Source organism: Dendropsophus ebraccatus, chromosome 8 (assembly GCF_027789765.1).
Source record: "Dendropsophus ebraccatus isolate aDenEbr1 chromosome 8, aDenEbr1.pat, whole genome shotgun sequence".
Classification (NCBI taxonomy): Eukaryota; Metazoa; Chordata; class Amphibia; order Anura; family Hylidae; genus Dendropsophus; species Dendropsophus ebraccatus.
In genome coordinates, this window is record NC_091461.1 from 40243351 (window position 1) to 40271175 (window position 27825).

The 27825-nt window shown below is 42.5% G+C and overlaps 1 protein-coding gene across 1 annotated transcript; it reads left to right on the plus strand.

Moving 5' to 3' along the window:
* The first annotated feature begins 59 nt into the window (after window positions 1-59).
* PDCD11 (programmed cell death 11) lies at window positions 60-27673 on the plus strand. The gene is made up of 36 exons (XM_069980233.1): window positions 60-88; window positions 1372-1485; window positions 2332-2460; window positions 2780-2947; window positions 3395-3556; window positions 3671-3794; window positions 4238-4419; window positions 4748-4855; window positions 5011-5217; window positions 5739-5860; window positions 6481-6541; window positions 7272-7418; window positions 7500-7751; window positions 8818-8955; window positions 9861-10055; window positions 10173-10343; window positions 10470-10689; window positions 11573-11728; window positions 12311-12426; window positions 12902-13392; window positions 14261-14323; window positions 14562-14649; window positions 15003-15092; window positions 15523-15625; window positions 15800-15974; window positions 16460-16513; window positions 17969-18091; window positions 18270-18392; window positions 18478-18625; window positions 19000-19107; window positions 19911-20060; window positions 20356-20576; window positions 20663-20831; window positions 21130-21283; window positions 25126-25291; window positions 26549-27673. Exons 2-36 carry the CDS (start codon window positions 1384-1386, stop codon window positions 26718-26720), a joined length of 5358 nt encoding a protein of 1785 aa, XP_069836334.1. The 5' UTR covers window positions 60-88; window positions 1372-1383; the 3' UTR covers window positions 26721-27673.
* The last annotated feature ends 152 nt before the right edge of the window (window positions 27674-27825 follow it).

Sequence of the window (27825 nt, forward strand, 5' to 3'; positions counted from 1 at the left end):
ACGTGGGTATGATCGCTACTGCTGCGTGTTTCTGCTAGGGGAGCCAGGCTGTGACCAGCTGCTGTGTATGTGATCAGTGCTGCGGCTGGTAAGTTACTGTCTTAAAGGGAAACTTCATATGCAGAACAGATCTAGGAAAGGAAGTTATTCTAAGTCTGGGCTATGTTTCTGACAGTAATAAAGCAATGTAAATGGTTTAGGAGGTTGTATGAGAGGTAAAATAGACATTGTGGTGATGCTGACTTCCTCCTATGGATCCTGTATACTACAACCTTTCCATTGCCAGCCTGAGATGACTGATAACAGAGAACAGTAGACTGCATTCATCTGCCCAGCAGTGGAGACATGACTTATATGTCTTTAATGCAATCTCTTATGGGGCTGCTGTTTTGTAGATTGCACTTAGAACACTGCCAGCTGTCACCTTGTCACTATTCATTGTTATATAGAGGGGGTGTACTACTCTGAAGGAGTACCCTGCCTAAAGCGGTGGTTCAGAAAGGCTAAAGGCAGGTCGCCCCCCGCATGCTGCGCAGTAGACACGACGCACAATATCATTTCTTACTATCATCACTTTATGATCCACAGAGGGTCTAACATCTGGGACCCCTCCCCCGACACACTGATTGTGAGAATGAAGCTGATGCAGTGCTGTTGTAGCACTCTTCTCCCTTCTGAGTTGCATATGGTTAATCCAAAGTTAAAGGGATGTTCCCATCTCCAAAAGGTATTGGTAGGGATTAACAAACTGATTGGTGGATGTGTTATCTATGTGCCCATACATTTTTTTTAACCTTTTTTTAACCATTTTTAAAAAAAAAATAGTCAAAAAGGGATCTAAAGCCACTTGGGGCCATATGCATTAGTCCAGTAAACCTGTCCGGAAATCTGTGTAAGGACATGTTCACATCACGATTTGTAGACGTGTTCTTCATAGAAGTCAGCATCCTGTCATAATGGGATTTTGGCATATGTATTAAAGTGTCACTGCAGTTTGTAAAAACGTTTGACGTGTTATAGAGATGTGTGAAAATTTTTGATCGTTCCGGATCTGAGTGTTTGGGAGAAGACCGGTTCTGTGTCACGTGATCAGCTGGGCTCTGTCTTATTGCCTATGTAAGTCTATGGAGCTTGACTAATGTCATGTGACATGGAGCCAGTCAGGTTTTGGCCCAGACCCTAAAGCGGGGTTTGTTTTGTATTCGGGAAAATGCATTCAGAGGTGTCTAGGGCGTTTAAGTACTTTGGACAAAATCATTAGTACTGGTACTACAGGTAGCCCGTTACATATAGTAGTCAGGTTGTCCCCTTCAGCATTACAGTAAAGTAGCACTGATCTTAGTTTTTGATATTTTTTTTATTTCATTGCAGTCATACAGCAAAATGGAATCTATGGAAGAGAGTTTCCCTCGCGGAGGCTTCCAGAAGAAACCAGAGGGAACTGCTGCTAAGAAGAGACCACGGGAAGATGACAACCTCTTTTCTGTATGTCCTTGTTGAATTGTGTTTATTTTTCTTCTTTGTGTTAATATTTTAACGTTTCAATAGTTTTTATTGAACAGTTTTTTGTTTTTAAATTTCTATAAACAATAAAATAGAGACTGGTGTATACACAGGATGTCTAACATTGTCTTGACCTAATGTCATAGGAATATACAACCAGAGTACTGAGTCCTATTAAGTCCTCACATAATGAGGTAGATTTATCAAACATTGTGTAAAGTGAAACTGCCCCAGTTGCCCCTAGCAACCAATCAGATTCCACCTTTCATTTTCTTAAGTCTGTGAGGAATGAAAGGTGGAATCTGATTGGTTGCTAGGGGCAACTGAGCCAGTTTCACGTTACACCATGTTTGATAAATCTCCCCCATTGTGTTTGTATTTTAAATGTCAATATTGTAGACAGTTTTTCTTTTGTTAAAGTATACCTGTCATTAGAAAAAACTTTGACATGTGACAGTGACCGAGTGTTCAGACTGCGACTGATCAGGAGCACCAGTGGGAGACTACTGCGCTGCTGTGCACTCCTCTCTCTGCACTGTGTCAGTCCGACCTGGACAGCCCCATCAACTTGCATTATGAGGCTGCCTAGGTCACCCAACACTGAGCTGGGAGAAAATGATTTGCGCATAGACTTCCTCTCGCTCGTTCTCCTCATCAGCCTCAACTTTTGGACCTGGAATGACCAAATTTTTGACATGTTAAAAGTTTTTTCCCCCAATAACAGGTACTCTTTTAATTTTTATGTGAACTTAATTAAAAAAGAAACAAAAATGAAAAAATCCTCTGAGTTTGCAGCATGAATGGTACATTAATTTCTGTTCTCTTCAGACATACAATGAAGACTTAGAAGAGAAGAAAAAGAAAAATGATTTAGGTGGAAAACCAAAGACGTCAAAAGCTGAGCAGAGTGCTGTAGTAAAAGACAAGACCAAAGGCATAGAATTGCTCGATTTTAAGGTTGGTACCTAGAATGAGAGAGTGCTTACTGCTGACTCTCATAAACATGTTCTGTTTAGTCAATCTTTGGGTGCACAGATATTTAGTGGAGGAGACTGGTGACTTTATCTTTTGATTTACAAGGTTTTTTGGAGTTAGTGTTCAGACACGGGTTCTCCAAAATGCATGAACTATACAAATAATTTGCTACATATTTAACCAAAAATGTTATAGAAATCAACATTACTTATCAGTGTTATGTTAGTGTGTATGAAATGTACTGTATAGGCTGTTAACTTCATGACATCTTATGGACTCTCCCCTACTGATTGATTTGTAGAGCCTCCAGGTCGGCATGTTGTTTCTGGGTTGTGTGAAAGAAGCCAAAGATTTTGAGTTGGCTGTTAACTTGCCGTATGGGATGACAGGCTACGTCCAGGCAACAAATGTCTGTGAGGCCTACACCAAGCTGCTGAATGAGCAGGTGGAAAAGGATGAACCCTTGGAGGTAAGGACCTGTGCTTACTTAATAGGACTGTTATAAAGGATCTATCTCACCATTCATTAATGAGACCTGCGACACTGTAGCTGCTGCTTCCTAACTAACGACTAAGCTCTAAGTCAGGGGTGCTCCCTCCAGCTGTTGCAAAGCTACAATTCCCACCACGCCTAGATAACCAAAAGGTATGATGGTAATTGTAGTTTTGGAACGGATGGAGGGCCACAGGTTGTGCACTCCTTCTATTAACTGGGTCTAAAAACACCCATGTTACTGTAGCTTTACATACTTGCCACAGGAAAATGACTGATCGTTTTCATGCAAAAAGGTCCTGATGGATATTACACCTACGTATCCCATCAGTGGCCAAAAAAAGGGAATAAAAGGCCTAGAACATATTAAAATTATCTGTGCAGCTTGTTTAGTCTGTGTCTGAACTGTCTCCTTTTATCATAGGCTCTGTCACCACTAGCTAACCTATACTCACCAGGCATGCTGGTTAGATGCGCAGTCAGTACCCTGGAGATGACGTCTGGTGGGTCTCAAAGCATCAAATTGTCTCTGAACCCCAAAATGGTCAATGCAGAACTGACTCAATCGTCTTTGCACACAGGCATGGTATGTTCCTTTCTACATAGTGAATTCTCACTGTCTGACATGAGGATGAATGCTTTAAGAACACAAATCTCTTCTAGTACCTCCTATGTAGTCTGACATTGTATCTCTTCTCAGTTTCTCTGCGGCTGTGTATCCAGTGTTGAAGACCATGGATATCTCATTGACCTGGGAATTGGTGGCACTAAAGCTTTTTTACCTCATCAAAAGGCCCAAATGTATCTAAGTCAGACAAGTAAAGGTGAGTGCTTGCTTTATGTAACACTTTTTATAAAGGGAGTGTCTGAGTTTGACATTAAACTGAGCAATTTATCATTGTTATATGTCACTTAACTGTCTCAGTTTTATATAGACCTAAACATAATACCGTCTAAAATGTGCAGGACTTAGGGGGACATTTATTATTGTTGCACAGTGTTGTATGCCACAGAGAAGGCGCAGATTCTTACCTTCTCCGTGGCATACACCTGCAGTAACCCTGGCAACAAGGCAGAGAGGAGTGTGGCCTCCTCCTGCGCCTCATTTACCATGATTTACGCCTGATCACTAAATTTATCTAAGAGATGTGCACATCTTAGTAATGCTGGCGGGGTAATTGGGTGCAGGGCTTAATTTAAGAACAGTGTACGGTCTTAATCAGTGTCTCCCTTAGTGTTTTCTAATTGTCCCATTCTGTGTATTTAGCGGCTTCTCTGCGCGTCGGACAGTATTTAAATTGTGTGATTGACGAAGTGAAGAATAATGGACGAGTTGTTCGCCTGTCCATCTTACAGTCTAATGTGACATCAGCCATCGCCACGGAGGAGCAAAAGTGGACAATGAATAATCTACTGCCGGGTCTGGTGGTAAAAGCTCAGATTCAGAAGGTATTGTTCTTGAGATACTCTATTTCATACCTCGGGTGCTTGGTAAAGCATTACTGTAATTTAAAAAAATTTTTGGACATTTTTGGTCAAAAGTTCCAATTGTTCAGGGTCTCACTGCCATCATTGTCACTGATATCGACATAGAGTTCCGAGCAATGAGTCAGGGAGTAAGGTGCACAGCTGCACGCTTCTCCCAGCTATATCTAGCGATCGGTGGGGTTCAGCAGTGAGTCCTTAACTGATGAACGCTTTTTTATTTTTCATTGACCCTAACACTTTAATGCTTAGTCACAAGCGGATGCAATCTTAGTAATTTTTCTTCCTATAGGTTTTCTCTGACCGTGTCACATTATCCTTCTTGTCGTCCTATACTGGGATTGTGGATTTCTTACACCTGGAGTCAAAGAAAGTGAACTCTTACCAGACAGATCAGCAAGTATGTTCCGAGAGCTAGTCATAAGAATGTAGGATTTTCCTCATTCTACATATGAAAAGTTAATAGTCACTCCCACTTTAGTAAGATTTCACTATCTGTTTATCTTCATATACTCTGACATAAAAAGACTTAATAATATTGTGCTTCCCGTACAGGTGAAAGCTTGTATCTTATGGATTGAACGATCTTCCAAGACCATTAGACTGACCCTTCATAAGAGCTTCTTACAGCCTGGCAGCTGTGTGAAGCAGCTGAGCAGTGATCGGGTTGGCAATATACAGGAGAGCTGCACAGTGAAAGCATTGCATAGGAGCGCTGGCGCCATCTTTGAAATAGATGATGAAACATTAGGATTTGCATTTGTAAGTGTTGTAACAGTGGACCCCTTTGTGATGGTGGGGGCAGGGATATTAGTCTAGTTGGGTTTTTCACTTGTCCTCATATCCACATGTTATACCAATCCTTGTTAGGAGGAGGGCCCTACTGATTCTACTGTATCCTGTTATTGTCTCTTACATCCATTTCATTGGTAAGATACTGTATATGGCCTGGTTCTAGTCAATAGAGGGATATTCCCATCTGAAGAAGTTATCCCCTACCTATTGGATAAGGAATAACAAGCTGATCGCTCTTTGTACAGCTACTAATTCTCTGCAGTTCCATAGAAAGTGAATGGATTGCTGGCCACCCACACATGGTGTGCTACTTTTATTCCAGACACAACTTTGTCCCCATTCTTGGAATCTGCTTGTTATTCCCTATCCTATGGAGGAAAAGGTCCCCTGTTACTAGGGTTATAAGTACCCTTTTCTGTGTAAAATGCCATATGACTTTTATAAGCCTATTACGTCTCTGGATACTATGCCTTGTTTCTGTTTTTCAGAAAAGAAAACTTGCCATTAAAAACCCAGCAGCTCTGGATATGTTCAAAGTAGGGACAGTCCATACAGGGCGAGTTGTAGGGTTTAGCCCAATGGATGAGATGCTTCTGCTATCTTTTGAAAAGTAAGTTATTTGCTTTTTTTGTTTTCCCTGAATAATACATGTCTGATATAGAGACCCCTGAAGGGCATTTTCACAAGGCTAAAATCCTTGCCGATTTGCATACAGAATCATGCTAAACTATTTCCTACTGACTTCAATAGGAAATTTCACTCCATGCTGAAAAATGCACAAGACTTTCAAACACAATGAGGGAGATTTATCAAGCATAGTGTAAAGTGAAACTGGCCCAGTTGCCCCTAGCAGCCAATCAGATTTCAGTTTTCATTCCTCAAAGACTCTTTGGAAAATGAAAGGTGGAATCTGATTGGTTGCTAGGGGCAACTGAGACAGTTTCGCTTTACACCATATTTGATAAATCTCCCCCAATGTCACTTTCTGGACATTTCTGCAAGAATTGCCCCATTTAAATCAATGGAAACCTTAAACTCTCCTCTCTGATTTTAAATGAAGATCGAGTGAATTTAGAGGCAGATGATTCTACTTGCCATGTGACTTAATTCTTAGACTGTTTTGACAAATAGGTATAATGACAGTGGTAAGAACTGGAACGATCCTTGTGTGAACAAAAATGTTTTAACTGAACACTTCTTCCCTTTAAATAACATTTTTTTTTGTTTCAGAGATGTTATTGAAGGGAATTACTTAAGACATGAAGATGTGCAGGTTGGACAAATAATAGAGGTAAATTTACAGTTCATTGGAGTAGACTTGCTATTGCTCCCCTCAACTTTCTTTATTTTCTGTCCATTATAAGTCTATTGAGCCCATCTTTTGCAGCAGGGAAGTGAAGAACTTAGATCCAGGAGAAGCCCTCGGCTATCTAACAATCGGACCCTGACTGATCAAAACTTTTGACAAGTTGAGGTTTGGTAGTGTAGATTCCCTCAGATCACTAAATTGAGGGGAGAAGCGCTCATCTAAGCACTTCATCTCTCTTTCTCTTCTCACTGCAGGAGACAGATTCTATAGAAACTCTATGGATTCCATAGAGGAGAGCGATGGAGCGGGTAGCGCTTAGAGAGATTCTATACCTATATTATAACCACAATCAAGGTAGCAAGCTCAATTGTAGATATGTAACTAATCCCCTCTGCTGCAATGGTCAACATGCGCTGCTGAGAAGCACATTGCAGCATAAAATGTATTCTATATGGGATATGTTTCTATACTAGAAGACCTGTGTTTATGGCACTAGGAAGGCTTCATGACACAATCCTAGAATTACTGGGGATTTTAGGGAGGGAACTATCATCTTGTACATCTCCTGCCTCTGTATTGAGATGTCCTATACACATTTATTTATTCAGTTTATGAGCATAACTTTCAGGGCATTATTATAATAACCAGTAAATGGACATTGTAGTGAATTGTATCATGCGATGTTATAATCTAATCTCCTTCTGTTGTACAGGGTACTGTGAATAGCTTAACCCCATTGGGAATGGTAGTGGACATCACCAAGCACCTTAATGGTCTGGTGCCCACTCTTCACCTTGCAGATGTCACCCTCAAGCAGCCGGAGAAGATATATACTTGTGGCAAAAAGATCAAGTGCAGGGTGAGGAAATCTCACTTTGGTGGTTGTCGGGAGCTGTATGTCGGTTCACACGTATAATATTTCCTCTTTATTACCTTATAGGTCCTGGATGTGGATCCGTCAGCCAAGAAATTGATTTTGACCAGGAAGAAAATTATGATAGAGTCCAAGTTACCCATCCTTGCCTCCTACCATGATGCTACACCTGGCCTGATCACCCATGGCTTTATTTGGTCTGTAAAAGATTTTGGGTGCATCATGAAGTTTTATAACCACGTACATGGGCTGGCGCCAATCCGGGAGCTGAGCTCTGAGTATATTTCATCGCCCCAAGACATTTTCTATAAGGGACAGGTAATGTTACAGTATTCAGAACCTGAACTGTGATGCTGCCACTAGGCGGTCCATCTACTAATGCGACAATAGTTCCGACAGGGAGAAGTTCTGTGATCCTGTATTCATGTCAAAGTCCCTGCTCAGTTTACTGAAATGGGGGCTTCCTTTGCAGTTTTGAGGGGCATTCCTGAACAGAAAGTGGTCTCAAAACATTCACATGAACAAGCCATCAAAAAGCCATGAATCCATAATAGAACGATACTTTGAGTTTTTTTTTCTTTTTAGTCAAGTTTTGTTTAACTATCTCTTGGATATAGATGTTTTCTAACTATATTGAAAATTGTGATTGCAGTCATACTGGCTGGTATACAGCTTTCCCACGTATACATGTAATGAATGGCAAATAGTTGAGGAAATCTGTTTGTTGTGATGGTGCGATCAGCATCACTAGGCTTGTCAGACTGTATATAACAGAGAAAGACTGTTGCTAAATCATGTTTCCCAGCTCACTAAGCACCATGTACAAAAATGCATGCATTATATTTTGCAATGCGCTTCCTTTGCAGTTCTTAAATTGAACGTTCACATCCAATTTCAAATCGAATGTTTAACATTCGCTTTAAGTGTAGCATATGGATAGAACTGTGCAGGCTTTTTTTGAACCACGGCCCAGTTCCCGCGTATGGTGCCGGTCTGTTATCGAGCAGTGACCCAGAATGAAGCACCAGAGGAGGGCCGGTCCGCCTCCAGTGGAAGGAAACTCCCGCCCCTCTATGACGCAGAGGTTTCCTCCTACTGGGGACAGGCCGGCCCGCCTTCAGAGCTTCAGCCCAGGCCAGTTAATAGACCAGTGTGGGAACCGAAATATGGCACTGGCTTTCCCACACCGATGCCGTTCTATTCATGGTACATTCGCTTTAATGTAGATGTGAAAACACAATGTTTTAAATGCTGGATCCAATGTTCTAATTTATCCAGCTCTATTGGAGAGTCACATGTCAGAAGATCTCATGAGATGGATTATAGTTCCTATTGGTGACACATACATATTCCTTTTTAAATGGTGGCCTTTTATAATTTTCAGGTGGTTAAAGTAAGAGTGATGGAGTGTAATCCAGAGAAGGAGAGACTGCTGCTGTCCTTCAAGATAGTGGAAGATGAGAACGGAGGAAAGAAATCCAGGCCTTTAAAAAAGGACATGAAGACCTATGAATATGGGAAGGTATTTACGGGGTCTTAGCATTTCTTTCTGTCTGCAGCAAGGAACAATCAGTTAAAAAAAAATAGATAAGAAAATTACCTAAAAACCTGACTTCACAGAGCTTATAAACAAGGCGCTGAAATGTTATACGGGCACATATCCTGGAGACATGGCTGGGGCCTGCTGACACTGTACATGGAGGATGGCCCCTGGCCAGTGTTTAGGCTTTGGTGTAATGCGGGACCACCATGCAGAAGTTACGGTACATCCTTCTGCTTATAAAATTACTTTGGTCACAAATAAAACTTTCTTACTGTGTAAGGTGTGGTGCTGCAGCCATTCATTCACAAAACACCAACTAAAGAATGCTAGGCTTGTAGAAGCCAGGGACAAGTAACACCAAGAAAGCAAGTGGATTACAGTATGAACTAGTGATTGGACACCAGACTGTAACTATTTAAGAAGAAGTCCGGCCACAGGTTGTTTTTCCTTAATGCAGGGGCAGTGGGGAACATAACGAAACTCTCCTCTCCCCGTGCCTCTGCAGCGATGGTTTGCCACTTCAGGACCTCCGCCGGGCTCTGGGATATCCACCTGAGCTGACGTCACAACTGGCTCAGCCAATCAGTGACTGGGGCGGGATTGGCTGAGCAACCAGTGCAGCAGCCGGGACTGGCATTTCCCTCCCGAGTTGTGACATCATCACAATTCAGGGGGAAATGTCTTCAGCAGGGGTCACGTGGCGCAACATTGGTACGGGAAGAGGTTAGTAAGGACTGCTTGTTATCCTCTCGCCTGCCCCCGCTTCCTATGGGATCCTTCATATGTCGGGACGTCTTCTTTAAGGATTTAGTGGTGGGGGCTGAAGTTTTTAACTTTCTCCTTAACTTTTTGTCGAGTTGTAATAGTTTTTTTTTCTATGCCAGATTGTCGATGTAAACGTTGTAAGCAAGACTGATGACGGGGTGCATGTGCGGATCCTGCCCGAGGAAAGTCCTGCGTTTCTTCCTAAGGCCCATCTGTCTGATCACATTGCGAATTGTGAGCTCTTGTGGCACTGTCTAAAGAAGGACGATCAGCTTACAGGAGTTATGACTCTGGGCACCTTTGAAGGCAAAACTGTATCTTTTTACTCTATACGCCCTAGAATGCTTATTTACAGCCCTTTAGCAAAGTCCTTTGCATTGTCTTTGGTAAAATGTTTCGATTCTTAGAAATTCCTTTACAAAAAGTTTCAGATTGTAACCAAGAAAGCCGCCCTCATCTCATTCATAGAAGACAATCCAGTTGTCGACAACATCTCTGAAGTCCATGTTGGGATGTTGTTCACTGGATTTGTGAAAAATGTTATGCCCTATGGAATCTTTGTAGAGCTCCCCTATAGACTGGTCGGTCTGGTCCCTATATCAGTAAGTAATCAAGTTTAGCTGTATGTAAATATATGTATGTTTTTGTCTCTAAATATTTATTGAATCTACCTTATTGTATTTTTGAAAGACTTATTATTTCCTTTTACCTCTATTTTGTGACAATAGAAAATCAGTGACAAGTTTGTGACGAACATCAATGACCATTTTGTGGTGGGTCAGACGGTTGTTGCCAAAATCACAAACTTAGATGAGAAGAAGAATCGTTTCTTGCTGACCCTGAAGATGTCTGAATGCGCCCCCGAAGACCGCTCGGCTGAGAGCTTTGCACGTCTGAGCCAGTATTTCAGTGAAGTTCAGCTCTCGAGGAGTCTTCTTACCATAGAAGGTGCGATTGGTTGTTTTCAGAACACGTCTCGGCTTGTTGTTTACCATTTTACATTATTAAAGGGGTAGTGCGGTGCTAAACATTTATTCACAAAATAACACACATTACAAAGTTACACAACTTTGTAATGTGTGTTATGTTATGTGAATGGCCCCCTTCCCCGTGTTTCACCCCGCGCACGCTAGACCCGGAAGTGTTGGTGCATTATACTTACTGCATTCGTGTCGACCCCCGGCCACCATCTTGTGACAATGACGTCGTCTTGGGGAGGCCGGCCGAACCACTCCATCCGTCCCTCATGCCGGCCCCCCTATGCCCCGTCATCAGCTGCTGGGTCTAGGGCGGGTGGGGGGAAACACAGGAAAGGGGCCATTCACATACATAATACACATTACAAAGTTGTATAACTTTGTAATGTGTGTTATTTTGTGAATAAATGTTTATCACCGCACTACCCCTTTAACTGATTTCTCCCGATTATATTGAAATCCCGACGTTGAAATCATAAAATAAAAAAATGTACACATGCATATTTCTCTGCAGCAAAATACACAAAACAAAAACCACTACTGCAGTGTTAAAGGGGTTATCCAGCGCTACATGGCCACTTTCTTCCAGAGACAGCCCCAATTTTGTCTCCAGCTTGGGCGGGGTTTTACTGCTCAGTTCCATTGAAGTGAATGGAGCTTAATTGCAAACCGCACCTAAACTGGAGACAAGAGTCGTGTTGTCTCTGAAAAAAAGTGGCCATGTTTTTGTAGCACTGGATAACCCCTTTAAAACGACCTATTTGCCCCTATTCTTTATACATGATCTCACTATATATTATATTACGGCCTTTATACCTTGTATCATTCTTTCTTGTTTATTTTTGCCTTATTAGACCACCCAGAGGATGGCGAAAGTCTTTACTCATTGGTCCCAGGGAAGAAGCTGACTCTTGTAGTTGAGGAAGTGGAAGAGGGCGGTTCAGTTCTGTTCAGCGTTGGCCAGATCTCTGGAGCCCAGAAAATATCTGCAGATCAGCATCAGGTTACCGGTAATACATATGACCTCCATGTGCAAGCTAAATTATTATAGCTTTCATATTTAGATCCCGAGATCAGTAGTGTTATCCTGTAATGTTCTTTGAAGGGGTTTGATGTAAACATTAATCTTATATGCCGTGGCTTTGGTCTATTGTTACTACTTTGCAGTACAGATTTTCATAAACCTGCATGGATTTGGTAGATTAACTCTTCAGAGTTGTGACAAGTTGATACTAGTGCTCACACTGCTGTTGTTGAGCCTAAGAGTCCTCTCCGTGGCCCACAGCTATTTCTCATTCTCTCCATTTCAGGAGGCAGGTACATACACAGTAACTTCCATGCTGTTATCTGGCCAGTTACAGCCCAGCACATACTCCTTAATGCTATGTCGTAGTGCTGGTGAAAGTGCACTCAACTAAACAGGACGACACTCTGCTGAGCTTATAATTTGTACAGTACTAAATGTGATTTGGAGGAAGAATGAGTTACAGATGCACTGGGTTTGCACAACGCTATGCGAGCAGATAGGAAAGAAACAGCAGAAGAAAGGGTTGCACTAACCACTTTAACATTTTCCATTCCCTTTTTTACAGCAAAGAATTTGGTTGCAGGACAAAAAGCAAAGGTTGTGGTTCTGCATGTTGATCTCCTGAAGTCTCATGTTCACGTCTCCATGGATGTAACTCTCTTTCGGAAATCGGTTGAGACAGTAAGTGGTACAGATCTTAGTTGTTGTATTTCTCAGCCAATAATGGCACCCACCACCACTTTTGTATAGGACTCCTTCTAGTTTGATTAAACGGGTATTCCCATCTCATGAATGTATCCACAGGATAGAAGATTACAAGCTGATGGGTAGGGGTCCAACCACTAGTACAAAAATGGTACAAAATCCTTCCTTTGTGCAGCTGCAAGATATTTACGAGCACTAAACACAAAAAAGTTTGGTGGCCTTTGAATTTACACTGTAGTATATAACTTGTAATGATAACTTCATGATATGGGAATACCCATATAGGCTGTATACCACACAATGAGTAAAGCTTGCATACAGATGAGACCCTCTAGTGGTGAATGAAGGCAATGCCAAAAGAAGACCTCATCCATTGGATATGAAGGATTCTGTACATTATATCTTCAGTATATTTTTGAAATGACCCCAATGATAACCTTATTCTTCTCAGGTTATCGAGGGTACAACACGTTCTGCTGTGGTTCGGCATGTGGCAGAAGAATTTGCTGTTGTGTCCCTGGAAGATACGGCTCATATGGCAGCGATTCCTCTATCATGTCATTATAATGACACCTACCGGTTTGATTCAGAAAAGTTACAAACAGGGCAAAAAATCGTGGTGACAATAAAGAGTCTGAGTGTGGATGAATATGGCCTCCTCCTAGCTGTGCGAAAAGCCACAGGTGCACAGCGACAACATAATAAAGCAGCTGTGGAGTTTGTGAAGAAGAAGCCAATGATTGGGGAAGTGGTCACAGGGACTGTGGAGAGTGTGAAGCCCACCACTGTAATGGTTTCTATAACTAATAAACTAGTAGGGGCTATACATGCCTCCCAGATATTGGAAGATGTGCAAGAGGGGGTGCTCCCTACATCCAAGCTGAGACCTAAGCAGACTGTAACCTGCCGAGTAATAGGAGGGCGAGATGTAAAAACACATAGGTAAGTTGTAGCAGGGTTTCACCGCTGCCCTATCATTTAGTAGACAGCAATTGAATTTAATTGGCAGAATTTTGACACACAGAGAAGACACAACACCCAAAGGAAGTCCGGGGATGATGGGAAATGTAGTTTTGCAACAGCAGGAGCTCCGTAGGTTGTGCATCACTTTGTTATAAAAAGTGTATGTCTCCCTCTTTCCAGTAAAGGTGTTCTTGCCAAAGGCTGTATTCACACTGCTTTTAAGGAACTTTTTGGATCACCTAAGGGCCTATACACTATGTGTAATAGACCCAGTGATCAGCTGACAGATGGACAATTTCCTGTTTGTCGGCTAATCACATGGTTTTAACCTGCAAAACCTTTGTTGGCCACATAGTAGGTGACCTGCGACCAACAAATGATACAATTGAAGGGCTACATGAATGATCGAGCCCTGCCTGCCCCATATGTAAGCAATGTAATAGGCTAAGGACGTCAGTGCTTGGATAGGGCATGGATAATACAGCCTTTAGGGTATGCCTGGTTTCTGCCATGTGCTGCAGATTCCCCCAAGGTGTTGGAGGCTGGTTAGTCTTATTCAGTGGTGCTAACCAATGTACTAGCATCTATCACTTCTGTCTATGAGATGAAGTTTGTATGGCACCACATTGTTTGGGTGTATAAGTCATCTTCTTTGTGCTGTTATCTCCTAGGGAGGACGGTATCACTGTCAGGCTGTTAATCTGGCGCCTATTTTTTTATTAGATGTTAAAAGTCTAGGCTGGTTGTAAGATTAGCTTCTGATACTAATAAAAATACTGCTCAGTCTGTGATTATATACGCATGATCTACAATATTAAACATGGCTTCTTTTTTTTTTTTTTTACAGATACCTGCCAATTACTCATCCACATTTGATGGAATCCATCCTGGATCTCAGTATCCTCCCCAGGTAAGTGACCCTCTGTGTCACCTTCTGTCCTTAGCAAAAATGATGGAAAATCTCTGCAATCCCTTTATATAGAGATATTTTATCAGAATGGAAGATGTCTGTGTATGCCATTTTCAAGCTCCCATTGTAACACTGGCAGAAAACAGTGGTTTGGTAATAGATGCGGGGCTCACCTATGGGAATTAAAATTGGTAGCTTCACCCTTTCAAGTCTAGTTTTTTTTTTTTTTTTTTTGTAGTCTGATGGACACCAACGGGACCCCTCCAAAACTTCAGAGTGCGAAAACATACATGCCAGGGGAGAAGGTGACCTGCTATGTGGCTAAGGTAAGTTGCACAATGGGCCTTATAACAGTGATAAATGGTAAAATTTAGCTTCAAGCTCTGAGCACAACTTAATTGATTAAGCTTCATCCTTATACATAACAGTCTGTATGTGCCTGCTGCTGCATCTCAATCCTATTCCATTGAATGAATAGAGATCTGTAAGCAGGTACAATGCACAAGCTCAACTAGGGAGAAGCGGCGCTCACTGGAGAGTCTTGGCCCTTTTTCTTTGTTAGTTGTACACCAGAAACATTTTCTCTAGCACCCCATTTATCTTGTCTTCATGTAACAGATTGTACTTGGTGGATTCTATTAATGCCGGACCTTCATAACAATGTTCATTCTCTCTGCAGTACAATAAAATGAAGCAGTGTCTTGAGGTGGAGATCACTTCTGAGATCCGTGGGCGGGTGGAACGCCTTCATATTTCCAAGTCCGCCAAGGTATGTTATGTCAATTGTGCAGGGACACTTTAACCATATCACAGAGACAGACCAGCGGTTTTGATTAGTCGATCTCTAATTGTTTATACCGCCACTGATCTCTAAAACAAGCCAGGAGAAGCATGTGGCTGAGCTCTTCCCTCTCAGATTCTCTTTGATCTCTGCCGATGCATTATAAGTCTGTGGAAGTTGCTTTGTGCAGCAAGGTGGAGATATCAGTGAACCAGCCGTAGAGTAAAATTTATCTCCCAGCTTGTTTTGGTAATTTGAAAGCATCTAAACGGTGAGTGATTGTAACATTTAAAAAGTTTATAAACACCTGGAAAATGTTAACTATGTTAATTAAATGTTAGTTAAATGTTAATTATGTAAATCCTATAATGCATCAATTTTTTCACCTAAGCAAGAATCTGTCTGCTCTACTTTTCAGGTGTTAAAGTGTCCAGGAAAACATTTCAAGCAAGGGCAGGCGTTGTCTGCTACTGTGCTCGGAACAGCTCCTTCCCCCAAATCGCTCTCTCTATCACTGATAGGTAAGAACTTCAGCACCCACAGTACTTGAGTCTTACTTGATCCAGGTGCCTGCTGTGTAGCAGATCCCTCTAGCTGCCATTGCAGCATCTCAGATGCCCTATAAGACAATATATAATGTAGGATAACAAATGGAAATGCCATCCCTTTATTGTTTGTTTTTCTTCTCACTGTAGAGGACAGTCTGACAGAAGGTTGTGTGGCCCTGGGCTGTGTGAAGGCGGTAAATCCAGCCACCGGCTTAGAAATATCATTGCCCTCTGGAAAGACCGGAAAAGCCAGCCTCTTCCATTTGGGTGACTGCTATGCTGACAGTCCTGTAAAAAACTTTCCCGTAGGAAAGATTGTAAGGTTAGAGAGTGATTTTCTTTTTTATTATTAGTGCTGCTGTGCATGTATCTGAATGCTGTGAGGTTTATTGTCTATTGTGGGTCATTTTGTGTACTATGGTCATGTGGATTCCACCACCTGTTCATTCTTTGGGTGGAAAGTGGAATCTGCCTGACCATAGAATGGAGTCTATGGGACGGATGGAGAGTGAAGCGGGGACGAGCGGCAGAATCCGCAGCAAGTTACCCGCATGATTTCCGTAGTGTGCACATACCCTTAGGGTTGATTTGCATGGCAAAATACAGACATGTTTGGCACTTTTTGCAAGTTGCTTCACACATGTCCCAAAATAATACTGTCATTTAATTTGGACTAAAGATTTTGCTGTATACTGTAAAATGGCCACAAATATAATTGTATTTAGTATTTCCTTTCTATTCCTGGAATCCTCCTCCTCCCAGAAACCCTGCTGTAATAACTGTGACCTTGTTCTTATTCCAATTCAGATGCTACATTCTCTCTATCAAGAAGACAATAAAAGTGTCCCTTCGGAAATCTCGGTAAGCAAATGGTCATGCTATGAAGGTGGTTTTTCCTGTTTATCCTCCTCCTTCTTTTTTTTTTTTTTTTGTTTCCACATAAGTAGTTTGTCTATTTGCCACCTTACTTGCAAACACCATAGGAGGAGCTTTCCCACAGCGCCAATCAAAGCACGGATTTTATATCTTACTGAGCGCAGTGATTGGATGTGAGAAAGCCAGAAAGTTTTGCTGCTACAGTTTTTATTTGATTCCCCTACATATGCTTTACAGCCAATTGCACAAACTAATAGCTCCACACACACACCTAGCTAAGTGAGTGGATATTGTTTACTTAAAGGGGTACTCCGGTGGATAAAAAATGTTTTCAAATCAACTGGTGTTTGACAGTTATACAGGTTTGTAAATCAGTTCAATTTAAAAAACACAAGTCTTCCGGTACTTATCAGCTGCTGTATGTCCTGCAGGAAGTGGTGTATTCTTTCCAGTCTGAAACAGTGCTCTCTGCTGCCACCTCTGTCCATGCCAAGAACGTCCAGAGCAGTAGAGGTGTGCTATGGGCCTTTGCTAGTGTTTTGGATATTTAACTATTTGTATCATACAATAATCCTGAAATCTATCAATTTTCAATCTGGCCGCCAAACGTAATTTGAAAGGAGTGCTGTGGAAGCATATAGCATTTGCTTATCTGTCACAATTCGTTCTGTCGGTTTGTGGGTCCCTTTCTATGTCAGATAGTCATTGTATTCCCTGGTTGAGAAGTTGCTCGGTACCACAATTCCCAGTATACATTGCTTATCCTCAGCTGTGTTCACAACAGTCCTCCCACCCTGCCTACTCCCATCCCACAGCACTCCTGCCAGCTTCCTGAAGCTGGAACATCTGGATGATAATAGCCTCTTGCTCCAAGTTCTCTCGCAGAACTTGTAATGTCCTTCGATATGACTCTGCATGAAAAAGCGAGAACACAGCCTCAAGACCTGCTGCAGAACATTGATCTACACATCACACTATCTCTTTACAGCAAGTCTGAAATATCTGCTGTATTTCCTGTATGCTTCTCTGCTTGTTGCATTGTTCATTACAATGAGTTGTGCTGTAAACCTGCCTCATTCCTCCCTAAGTGTCCCAATAATGATATGTGTATATGACAGGGAGATGGTGATGTTGGCTGTGACACCTGTATATACGTAAGATTCTCCCTCTCCCTGCACACTGACCCCTTACACAGGTCACAGAGCATGCCTAGAAAACTCGCCTACAGAAGTCAATGAGTCCTCTCCAGTTCTATGTCCAGGTAGCTACTGTAAGACAACTGTTAATGCTGTTAACAGAGAAAAGGCTCAGCTATTATGGCTGCCCCTATAATAAATATAGAAAATAGAAACAGATTAGAAAAAAAATGTTTCATTTTCAGTACTTAAAAGGGGTTGATACATTGGTACATTGTTTTTACTTATACATTTTTCTTTGTAGGATAAATCCTATGCCTGGAGATGAGGTGATGGATAAGGAAATCTCTTCCCTTGACAGCCTGGAAGAGGGACAGCTGGTTTCTGGTTTTGTGAGTGGAATTACAGACAAAGGGGTCTTTTTGCGGTAAGGATTTCCAGCTTTTCTCTTCCTATTATATATCTTTGACAGAGACACAAACAAACATACATACATACATACATACATACATACATACATACATACATACATTTTAGACTTTTATACCTGTATTGTGTAACTTATATAATATTGTATCCCCCCCCCCCCCCCCCATGTATCGCAGGTTATCAGACTCCATTGCTGGCCTTGTGAGGTTCAAACATGTTAGTAATTACTTTATTAAAGATCCTAAAACTTGTTCCTCCTATATCCCCGATGGAAGCCTGCTTACTGCCAAAATCCTCTCGTAAGTTATACTTTTTCAGCAAAGAGAAGTATCCCATTGATGAAGCGAGATGAGCATGTAGTGAATATGTGTTTCCTTTCCGCAGCATTGACAAACATGAGCAGCACTTGGACCTTTCACTTCTCTCTACGGATACAAGAAAACCAGATGTTATTCCGAAGTCCTCAAATTTCACCAAGAGGTCGGAACTGTGTTCAAAGAGGAGTAGAAAAGACTCTGAAAGTAATGACAAGGTATCCCTGCTGCTGATGTGTGTGACCTGTAGGTGGCAGCACTGTGTGCACCCATCAATGCCTTCTCTGCTATGTTATAGAGCAGCTGCTCAGCAGCAACCATTGTCTCTATGATCTATTTCTGCCCTGTCACATTTGTCTTCACATCTGTTTAGTTCTGTAATGTAATGTATATACAGTATTGTGGTCTGTACACACACGAATGAATGAACAAACAAACGCTTGTGCTGTATTCTCAAGTGTGTTGCACTTTTTCCTTACCTAGCTATACATTATTAAAGCCAGACCTCATTCAAAAAAGCAAAAATAATTGCACAATCTACCATTAAGGTGCTGCTTTCAGTCTGTATCCATGCTTTCTGTTCTCTTATTAGATTACTAAAAAGAAGAAAAAACAAGAAAAGACTGGAGACGATGAGGACAGCGGTGTTGAGGTTCACTGCCGTGAGAACGAAAAGGAGCTGAAAAAAAATAACCAAAAAGTGAGTCATAGGGAGGAAGCTAATAATTTTTTACTCCACTAAAGGTTAGCCAACCCCTGAAACCTTACAAAAGAATCCCGAACATGAAGGGCCCAACATAGCGTTAATATTTAGGAAGAGGTGAAAAAAATAAACTAAAATAACAAAAAAAAAACTGCAGGAGTGTCGGCCTCCTATGGACACTTAGCTAAAACGGATTAGCTCAGTGCCTGCAGGGGAGGGGGGTATAGCCTGGCTGGGAGAAGTCAATGTCTTTTTTTTTTCTTTGCTTAATGTCGCCTACTAGTGGCACCAGAAAATAGATGGTCTTGGTGACATAAAGCTAAATATTAGATCTGTGAGGGTCCAACTCCCTATTTCTCTTATGATTAGCTTTTTGAAGAGGCTATGGCGCTTGTGCACTCCTCAGTGCTTGTACCAATATCACCATACTTTTAGTTGTGGCGGTGCCAGGTACTGCAGCATTGTTTGTTTTTCACTTGAATGAGCCAAAGCTGCAGTTTGTGTACAACTTGTACTACTTATAGTATGGCGATGCATGGACAAGCAACAGTAAGCATTGAAGAGGCTCCTCTAAACACCTGATCATTGGGGTATTAGGAGTCAAAGCAAAATCTTTGATTTTGAGCTAAAATACGGGTATTGAATTCCCCCAAGATTGTAATTGCTGTGATGTAATTCTGGTATTTTACTGAAAGTTGGTTGGATCTTTATTATCCAAATGTAGACATATTGAATAGCTATTCTAGCTGCTGTTTGGTCTTTGTATCACTTATATGCTAGTTGCTTTCTATGATCTTCAGACGGTTGCCTGCACTAAGCCTCCGGCTCCTCGGCTTCAGGTCTCTTCTGGGTTTTCCTGGGATGTTAATTTAAATAATCTGAAGACGTCTGTAACTAATGCAAAGGAGAGCAGCTCAGACAGTGACGATGATGATGAAGAGCAAACCAAGGTACCGTCCGCTTATATTATAGTATACTTGTCATTGGAAAAAGCACAATCTGTAACTCCTGTAATCATTTTGGCTAAAGTTGAATGTGTGGACACAGATCTGATTTTTCTTTCCTGTTCTCCCCATTTAAATAAATTTAATATATGCGTAAGATACTGTTATGTAGTTGATGGTTTGGACCCTGGGCTCTCAGCAGAGTCGGGGTCCCATGACTCTAGTTGTCTAGGTTTGGCCTGAAGGAGAAGGAAAAAGTCTATATCCTATAGCTTGAACCTTTTATTCATCATTATTGTAGAATAAGAAAACAAAAAAAGAGCTACAGAAACCGCAAACAGTAAAGGATACCACCAACTCAAATGAGCAGCCGCAGTCCGTGCATGAGTTTGAACGTCTTGTCATAAGCTCTCCAAACATTGCCGCCAACTGGGTCCAATACATGGACTTCCACCTCCAAGCCTCTGAGCTTGAGCAAGCACGAGCTGTGGCCGAGCGAGCCTTGCAGACCATTTACTTCCGGTAAGGATGTTGCATGCTGCCTGGAATCATAACTCTACAGAGTATATGTCAGTATAACCCAACAATTTAATTCTGATGTTTTCCAGAGAGGAGCAAGAAAAGCTGACTGTATGGGTGGCTATGCTGAACATGGAGAACACCTTTGGCACAGAAGAGACCCTTCAGAAGGTGTTTGAAAGAGCCGTTCAGTACAATGATCCATTGAAAGCCTTCCAGCATTTGGTGGACATTTACATCAAATCTGAGAAGTTAAAGGTGAGAAGGAACGGATTTAACACGTTGGCTCTACATCAAGCAGATGCCCTTAGTGATCCATGAGCTTTTAGATCTAATTGCTTCATTCCAAGTTCTGGAATAAGATGCGATCCAGTGTCTGCTCAGTTTTGGGTAGAAAATCCAATTTGAAATTGCCCAAGCAGATTGCTTTATACAGCAGCCTCTTAATTCTGCCCTCTACAATAGACAGCATTTTGTATACTGGATCAGGTAGTTGTGAATACTGTGGAACTTCACTGTTGCTTGTTTTTACCATAATTCATTATCCTGTTTCTAGGAGGCTGAAGAATTGTTTAACACCATGGTGAAGCGTTTCCGGCAGGAAAAGTCTGTGTGGTGGAAATACGCTACGTTCCTTCTGAAACGGGGCCAATCTGAAGCCACACACAGATTACTGGAGCGAGCCTTAAAGTGTGTTCAAGAAAAAGAACGTGAGTAGCAAACCAGAGGCTTAGGCTGCCTTCACACGTTCTGTGTTCCGCATGGAACACGGACGTGGAATGCCTGTAACGGACTCTCCCCTGCCCAGGCAGCATTTGTGATAAGATGCTGGGAGCGGGGGAACTGTACAGATATGCACCAGCCTATGCGTCAGCCGCGTGGCTCTGTCATTACAGCGCGGCGCATATCTGTACAGTTCCCCCGCTCCCAGCATCTTATCACAGATGCTGCCCGGACAGGGGGAGAGTCCATTACACACATTCTGTGTTACAAGCAGAACCAGGAACGTGTGAATGCAACCTAACAGCCCATGTAATACAAGGACGCTTGAATGGGAATTGCATGTACAGAGTGGGTTTTCATGAAACAACCTTTTTACAGCATGTACAAGTGATCAGATGCATTAAGTTAAGGCCCAGTGGGATGACTTGTAGGAAAGGGCCCCAGTCAAAATATCAAAATATAGACCATCAATTAAATTCTTTATTTTTTCATTTTAAATATAATAACAAAGGTAATAGAAAATTCCCTTCTTTTCTTCTTTCTCTACAACACTGATCTATTCCCTTCCAACCCCCACACATCAAATACATTATTACACAAAGAATACAGAACGACTCCTCATAGAACCTAACCACCCACACACCCCCATACCCACACACCCCCATTCCCCATCGGAGTATCGGGGGAAGAAGAGGAAAAAAAAAAATTGATGACTACTCTCTAAGGCCTAAGATAATTCTCCTCGTACATTTGTCCCAACAACTCTCCCATTCCTCTACTTTCGGCGGTCTTGAAGATAACAATAAGCAGCTTGGCATAAAAGAACATCCATAGAGCAAGATTTATATTACCTTTAGAGGTTTTTAGACAAATCTGACCTGTTGATGGCTTCCAGTTGCGCACAGGGTGCTAAGGATGAAGGTAAGTCTCTTACCTTCATCCTTGGTGCTGTTCCTGTGCAGTTTGTAGAGTAATCTTGTGTCAGGTAAGCAGGGCTGTGGAGTCGGAGTCGGAGCTAGTTTTGGCTGGAGTTGGAGTCGGAGCTAGTTTTGGCTGGAGTCGGAGTTGGAGTCAGGAAAAAAATGTTCCAACTCCAGCTTTAGAAAAATCTTTAAACAATTTAGAATTGAGTTTTGATATGAATTTTATAAGTTTTGCTCTTCAATAAATTTTATGAGCAACATTATAATAGATCACTGGCTCTATTACATAAGGGTGGTCGGGGAAAAGTTGTCAGCCACTATTTGGCAGTTTATTTCTGAGCTGGAAGAGTCCATTGTGTGGGGGGAGATCTGTGCTGTTCTCTTCCTGGATGCTGGATGATTGTATTTGAGCAGTAGTGTAATATGAAGATATCCTGTGTAATATAGAGGAGGAGGAGAAGACATAAGTAGTGTAGCAGTAACCTCAGTCCTCAGTGTGGTGTTTTCTCTCTGGGAGAAGATTGTGTGTTTTTCTTCAGTGTTCTATGGCAGCAGCTGTGTGTGTGTGTGTGTGTGCGTGCTATGGCTGCAGCAGGCTGTGTGTGTGTGTGTGTGTGTGTATGTATGTATGTGTGCTATGGCTGCAGCATGCTGTGTGTGTGTGCTATGGCTGCAGCAGGCTGTGTGTGTGTTATGGCTGCAGCAGGCTGTGTGTTTGCTATGGCTGCAGCAGGCTGTGTGTGTGCGCGAGCGCTATGGCTGCAGCAGGCTGTGTGTGTGTGTGTGTGTGTGTGTGTGTGTGCGCGAGCGCTATGGCTGCAGCAGGCTGTGTGTGTATGCTATGGCTGCAGCAGGCTGTGTGTGTATGCTATGGCTGCAGCAGGCTGTGTGTGTGCTATGGCTGCAGCAGGCTGTGTGTGTGCTATGGCTGCAGCAGGCTGTGTGTGTGTGTGTGTGCGCGAGCGCTATGGCTGCAGCAGGCTGTGTGTGTGTGCTATGGCTGCAGCAGGCTGTGTGTGTGCTATGGCTGCAGCAGGCTGTGTGTGTGCTATGGCTGCAGCAGGGTGTGTGTGTGTATGTATGTGTGCTATGGCTGCAGCATGCTGTGTGTATGCTATGGCTGCAGCAGGCTGTGTGTGTATGTGTGCTATGGCTGCAGCACGCTGTGTGTGTATGCTATGGCTGCAGCAGGCTGTGTGTGTGCTATGGCTGCAGCAGGCTGTGTGTGTGCTATGGCTGCAGCAGGCTGTGTGTGTGTGTGTGTGTGTGTGTGTGTGTGTGTGTGTGTGTGTGTGTGTGTGTGTGTGCGCGCGCTATGGCTGCAGCAGGCTGTGTGTGTGTGTGTGTGTGCGCGTGCTATGGCTGCAGCAGGCTGTGTGTGTGTGTGTGTGCTATTGCTTGCCCCCACAGTGACCCTCAACATCACTATGTGTGACTCTATTAGTATGGCTGACCCCTCTGTATCACAGGGATTTGGCATCGAAGATTGTCAGCAGGAATAACCACCTGCTCCATCTAGTCTAGTTCTGAGTTGTTCAGGACATGGAGGCTGGAGACTGGCTGAATCCTCTGCACACACAGAAGAAGCTGCTTTATATACAGTAGTTCTTTATTCACCATGATCATGTAGGACATTAGGGAGAGGCTGCTGAACCAGTGTGATAAATAACTCCCCTGGTATCTGACCGGCCATTTATGAAGGAGCAGGAGTCTGAGTCGGTCCTGATAAAATTCAGGAGTCTGAGTCGGAGCTGCGGCTTACCGACTCCACAGCCCTGCGTAAGGCCATTTGTAGTACTGAGGGTGAGGCTATCTTCCTCAGAGCAATGTTTTGGCCCGCCCCACTGATAATTATTAGAAGGGGCAGGTTTTCTGTGGTGGATTAGCACATTAGGCAGTATCCCTGCCCCCAGTGCTCCAAATGGCCTTACCGGGCACAGGATTATACTACAAAACTGCACAGGAACAGTGCAGAGGATGAAGGTAAGAGACCTAGCTCCCTATGGGCGCTGAGGATTGTCTAACCAGCTGATAGTTTCCCTTTAAGAAAAAAATCTTCCATGAATGTTGAGATTTATACAACTAAGTTTATATTAGAAAGAATTAGAGAATATAAATTTTTCTTGGGGATGTCTCGACAAAAGAAAAATTGGGCGTTTTCTCTAGAACTGCACAGTATGAGTGATGCGTTGGCCATCATTTAGCTTACGTAAGACACACGCACTTCACTCCCAGTACAGCTGCTCAAAGTGAGCCAGGACCTGCCATAATTCAGCTGAGACTGACAGCATGACAGGACTGTGAATAGGGAGATTAGGAAAAACTGACTTTATTCTCTCATTCTTAGTTTCTGTGTGACACAGCACAATCTGGACAAAGCAACATAACAGCACGTACTTCCTTCAGGGGTTGAGGTTTATGTGACCCTGATGGCTGTTATGCTGAAGGATATTACTGTTACCTTTAGACTATTGGTTCCCTCCAGCTTAATCTGTGTGTATTTTCTGACTGTGATATTTTAGTACATTATTATAAGGGCGGCTATCTTACCTGACCTGTTTTTACTGGCATTTTATGATATGCTTTACAATAGGCCCCATGGACATCTCCAGACCCTATTCTTTGTATGAGACACATTTGTAGGCATGCTGTGTGACCTGTGCAGAGGTCATTCCACAAGCCCTTTACCGATTCATCCACAGAACTTATTAGGCATGGGGTCCTTGCAATTTTCACTTATGGGCTTTGGTGTGATATCACAATGATGCATCAGATACTTATGTGCATGCAGTAACAACAGAAGACTTGTCCTTTCCAGCTTTAATGATTTGCACTTATATTACAATATTGTGATTCTCTGCAGGAAGCGGTCATTGTGATCTGTGTAATATCCTTTCCTTTTTTAGATGTCGATCTGATTTCAAAGTTTGCTCAGCTGGAGTTCCGCATGGGAGATGCTGTACGGGCCAAGGCCTTGTTCGAAAGCACATTGAGCAGCTACCCTAAACGTACAGACCTCTGGTCTGTGTACATCGACATGATGATGAAGCATGGCAGCCAGAAGGAAGTCCGGTATGCATGATTCCTTTATTGGTTGTACTTTTATGGTCTGGTATAATTTGCACAGCAACCGAATATGGAAAAAGCTGTGACTGACCACCAGCATACAGACCATGCTGCAAAAGCCTCTTGTGGGTGTAATAGTCTTCTTTAGAAATTACCTACCATTGAGCGACTAAATAGACAAAGATATGTCCGCTCTCTAGCGATAACGTCAGGGAGAGGGTTGCATAGCAGCCCAGGTAGTAGACAGTGTAGAGACTGACCAGAGATGCTACAGTCTTTAGGACAAAGGGCACCCTGTATCTGCACCTGACTGGAGTTCCCTCCCCCTGCCTCATACATATTTGACTCAATGCCCTGTTGTGAGCATAAAACAAGATGTTCCTAGAGTGCTCCTTTAAATTTAAAATATGCTCACTTACATCTTTGGGTACCATTGGACCACCAGTGCCGTGTGGCCACTTCTCGGGTCATGATGTTTCAGGACAGAGCTGCTGCAGCTGACTGGCTGGGGGAGGGGGGGCTTTAACATGACTATTCCAGAACCCATAATCTGCTGCACAGTGGAATGGAGCGCTAAGACACCAGTGGCGGCACAGGAGCCAGAGAAAGAGCGAAGTACAGTTTACTATTTTCAATCACCCCTCCCTGGGCCTATATAAGATTTTATCTATCTATCATATACACCTGCCCGGCCAGCCCCTTTAAAGTGACACTGGCGCACCCCTCTTACTCAATCGGTGGACAGTGTCACCTAGGCGGGCGTTTATGGTACTTTTATCCACTGATAAAATGAAGTGATTTTAGAGCAGAAAGATGACGGAGACAAGTGTTATACAGGTATATATTAAATGGGCACCATCTAAACTTGTGGATGGTGCGGAGAACCACACAGAGGAAGGACAATATCACTTTAAAGTGTCACTGTCGTTACAAAAAACTTCTGACAGATAATAGAGACGTTTGATTGGTCTGAGTGTGCAGACCCGTACCGATCGGGAGAGGATGCGCTGCAGAGTGCCCACTCTCCGCTCTGAGTCAGAAAAAAGTTAGACTAAGGGCCAATTCACACTGAGTAAATTTGGTAGAATTAAGCGGCAGAGCTCTCCGCTCTGTGTCAAGCGGAGACCCTATGGGAAGGCTTGCACGACTCCGCTCAAAGGATTGACATGTCAAAAGTTTTTTGTAACAGTGACACCTTAAGCACGATCATTATGACTGATAATGGGTTACTGTGTATTCATATTCCCTTCATTGTGTTTACAGGGATATTTTTGAGCGTGTCATCCATCTGAGCTTGGCACCGAAAAGAATAAAGTTCTTCTTTAAACGCTACCTTGAATATGAAAAGAAACACGGCAATGAGAAGACAGTGCAGAGTGTGAAGGAGAAGGCCCTAAAATACGTAGAAGCTAAAGGATCTATGACCACAACATAAAGGCTGCCCCTCTGTGGGACTTGTATTGGTGACTTTGTACAGATGTGGGAAAACTCCAGATCCTTGAGACTTGTCTTTATGGTTGTGCAGATCACATGGTCTCTTATGAAATTACTTTCCATGGGGGTTGTAATAATATTCAGATGTTCTACAATGAGCTTTGGAGGAAAACTGACTATTGGAGTCAATCTCCAGTATAACTTTTACTCAATACAGAGGCATTTCATAGACAGTTTTGATAACATTTGTTGATAAAATAAATGCCACTTTTTACAGGGAATGCGTCATCAGAAAATAACCTTGTTTACTACATAGATTTTCATATAAATCTGTTTTTTTTATGATTTTTTGCCCCCAATGTCCTCTATTATAGACTGACCCTTCCTGTTCTGCAGAAATCACTTCTTAGCAGTGATCCTATAAACATCGGGCAGGATTACAATGAAAGATGACACCAGTATATACCATATATTTCATCCTCTAGTTACAGCGTTACATGTAGCTATACAGGTTGTGCTAGTTCCGTGACTGCAGGATAGAATCATAGATCTCATATTTTCATTCATTGGACCTGGACGCGCGCTTGGACTCGCTGATGTCATGCTGGTTTCAAACATGGCAGTTTTGTGGAAAATTGCCACTGCCGTTTTGTGCTAAAATACAAGTGGATCCAACAGGAAAGAAGTACATGTCCTCCCTTTATATTTTCTATTCCACTTGAATCCACTTCTGGCTTTGGGACAAAGACTGACATGTGTAAATCTAGCATTATACAGATAGCAAAATGTGCCTGTGGTACACTTGTGATAAACTGGCCTATCATGTGATTTCCCCCATATTGCTTTGTAATGCCTGGTCTAAACTATTCAAGTGTTGTGCTGCTATGCCACACACAGCTCTGCTGCACCACCACACTCATTGGGGGAGATTTATCAAACATGGTGTAAAGTGAAACTGGCTCAGTTGCCCCTAGCAACCAATCAGATTCCACCTTTCATTCCTTACAGACTCTTTGGAAAATGAAAAGTGGAATCTAATTGGTTGCTAGGGGCAACTGAGCCAGTTTCACTTTACACCGTTTGATAAATCTCCCCCATTGATTTTA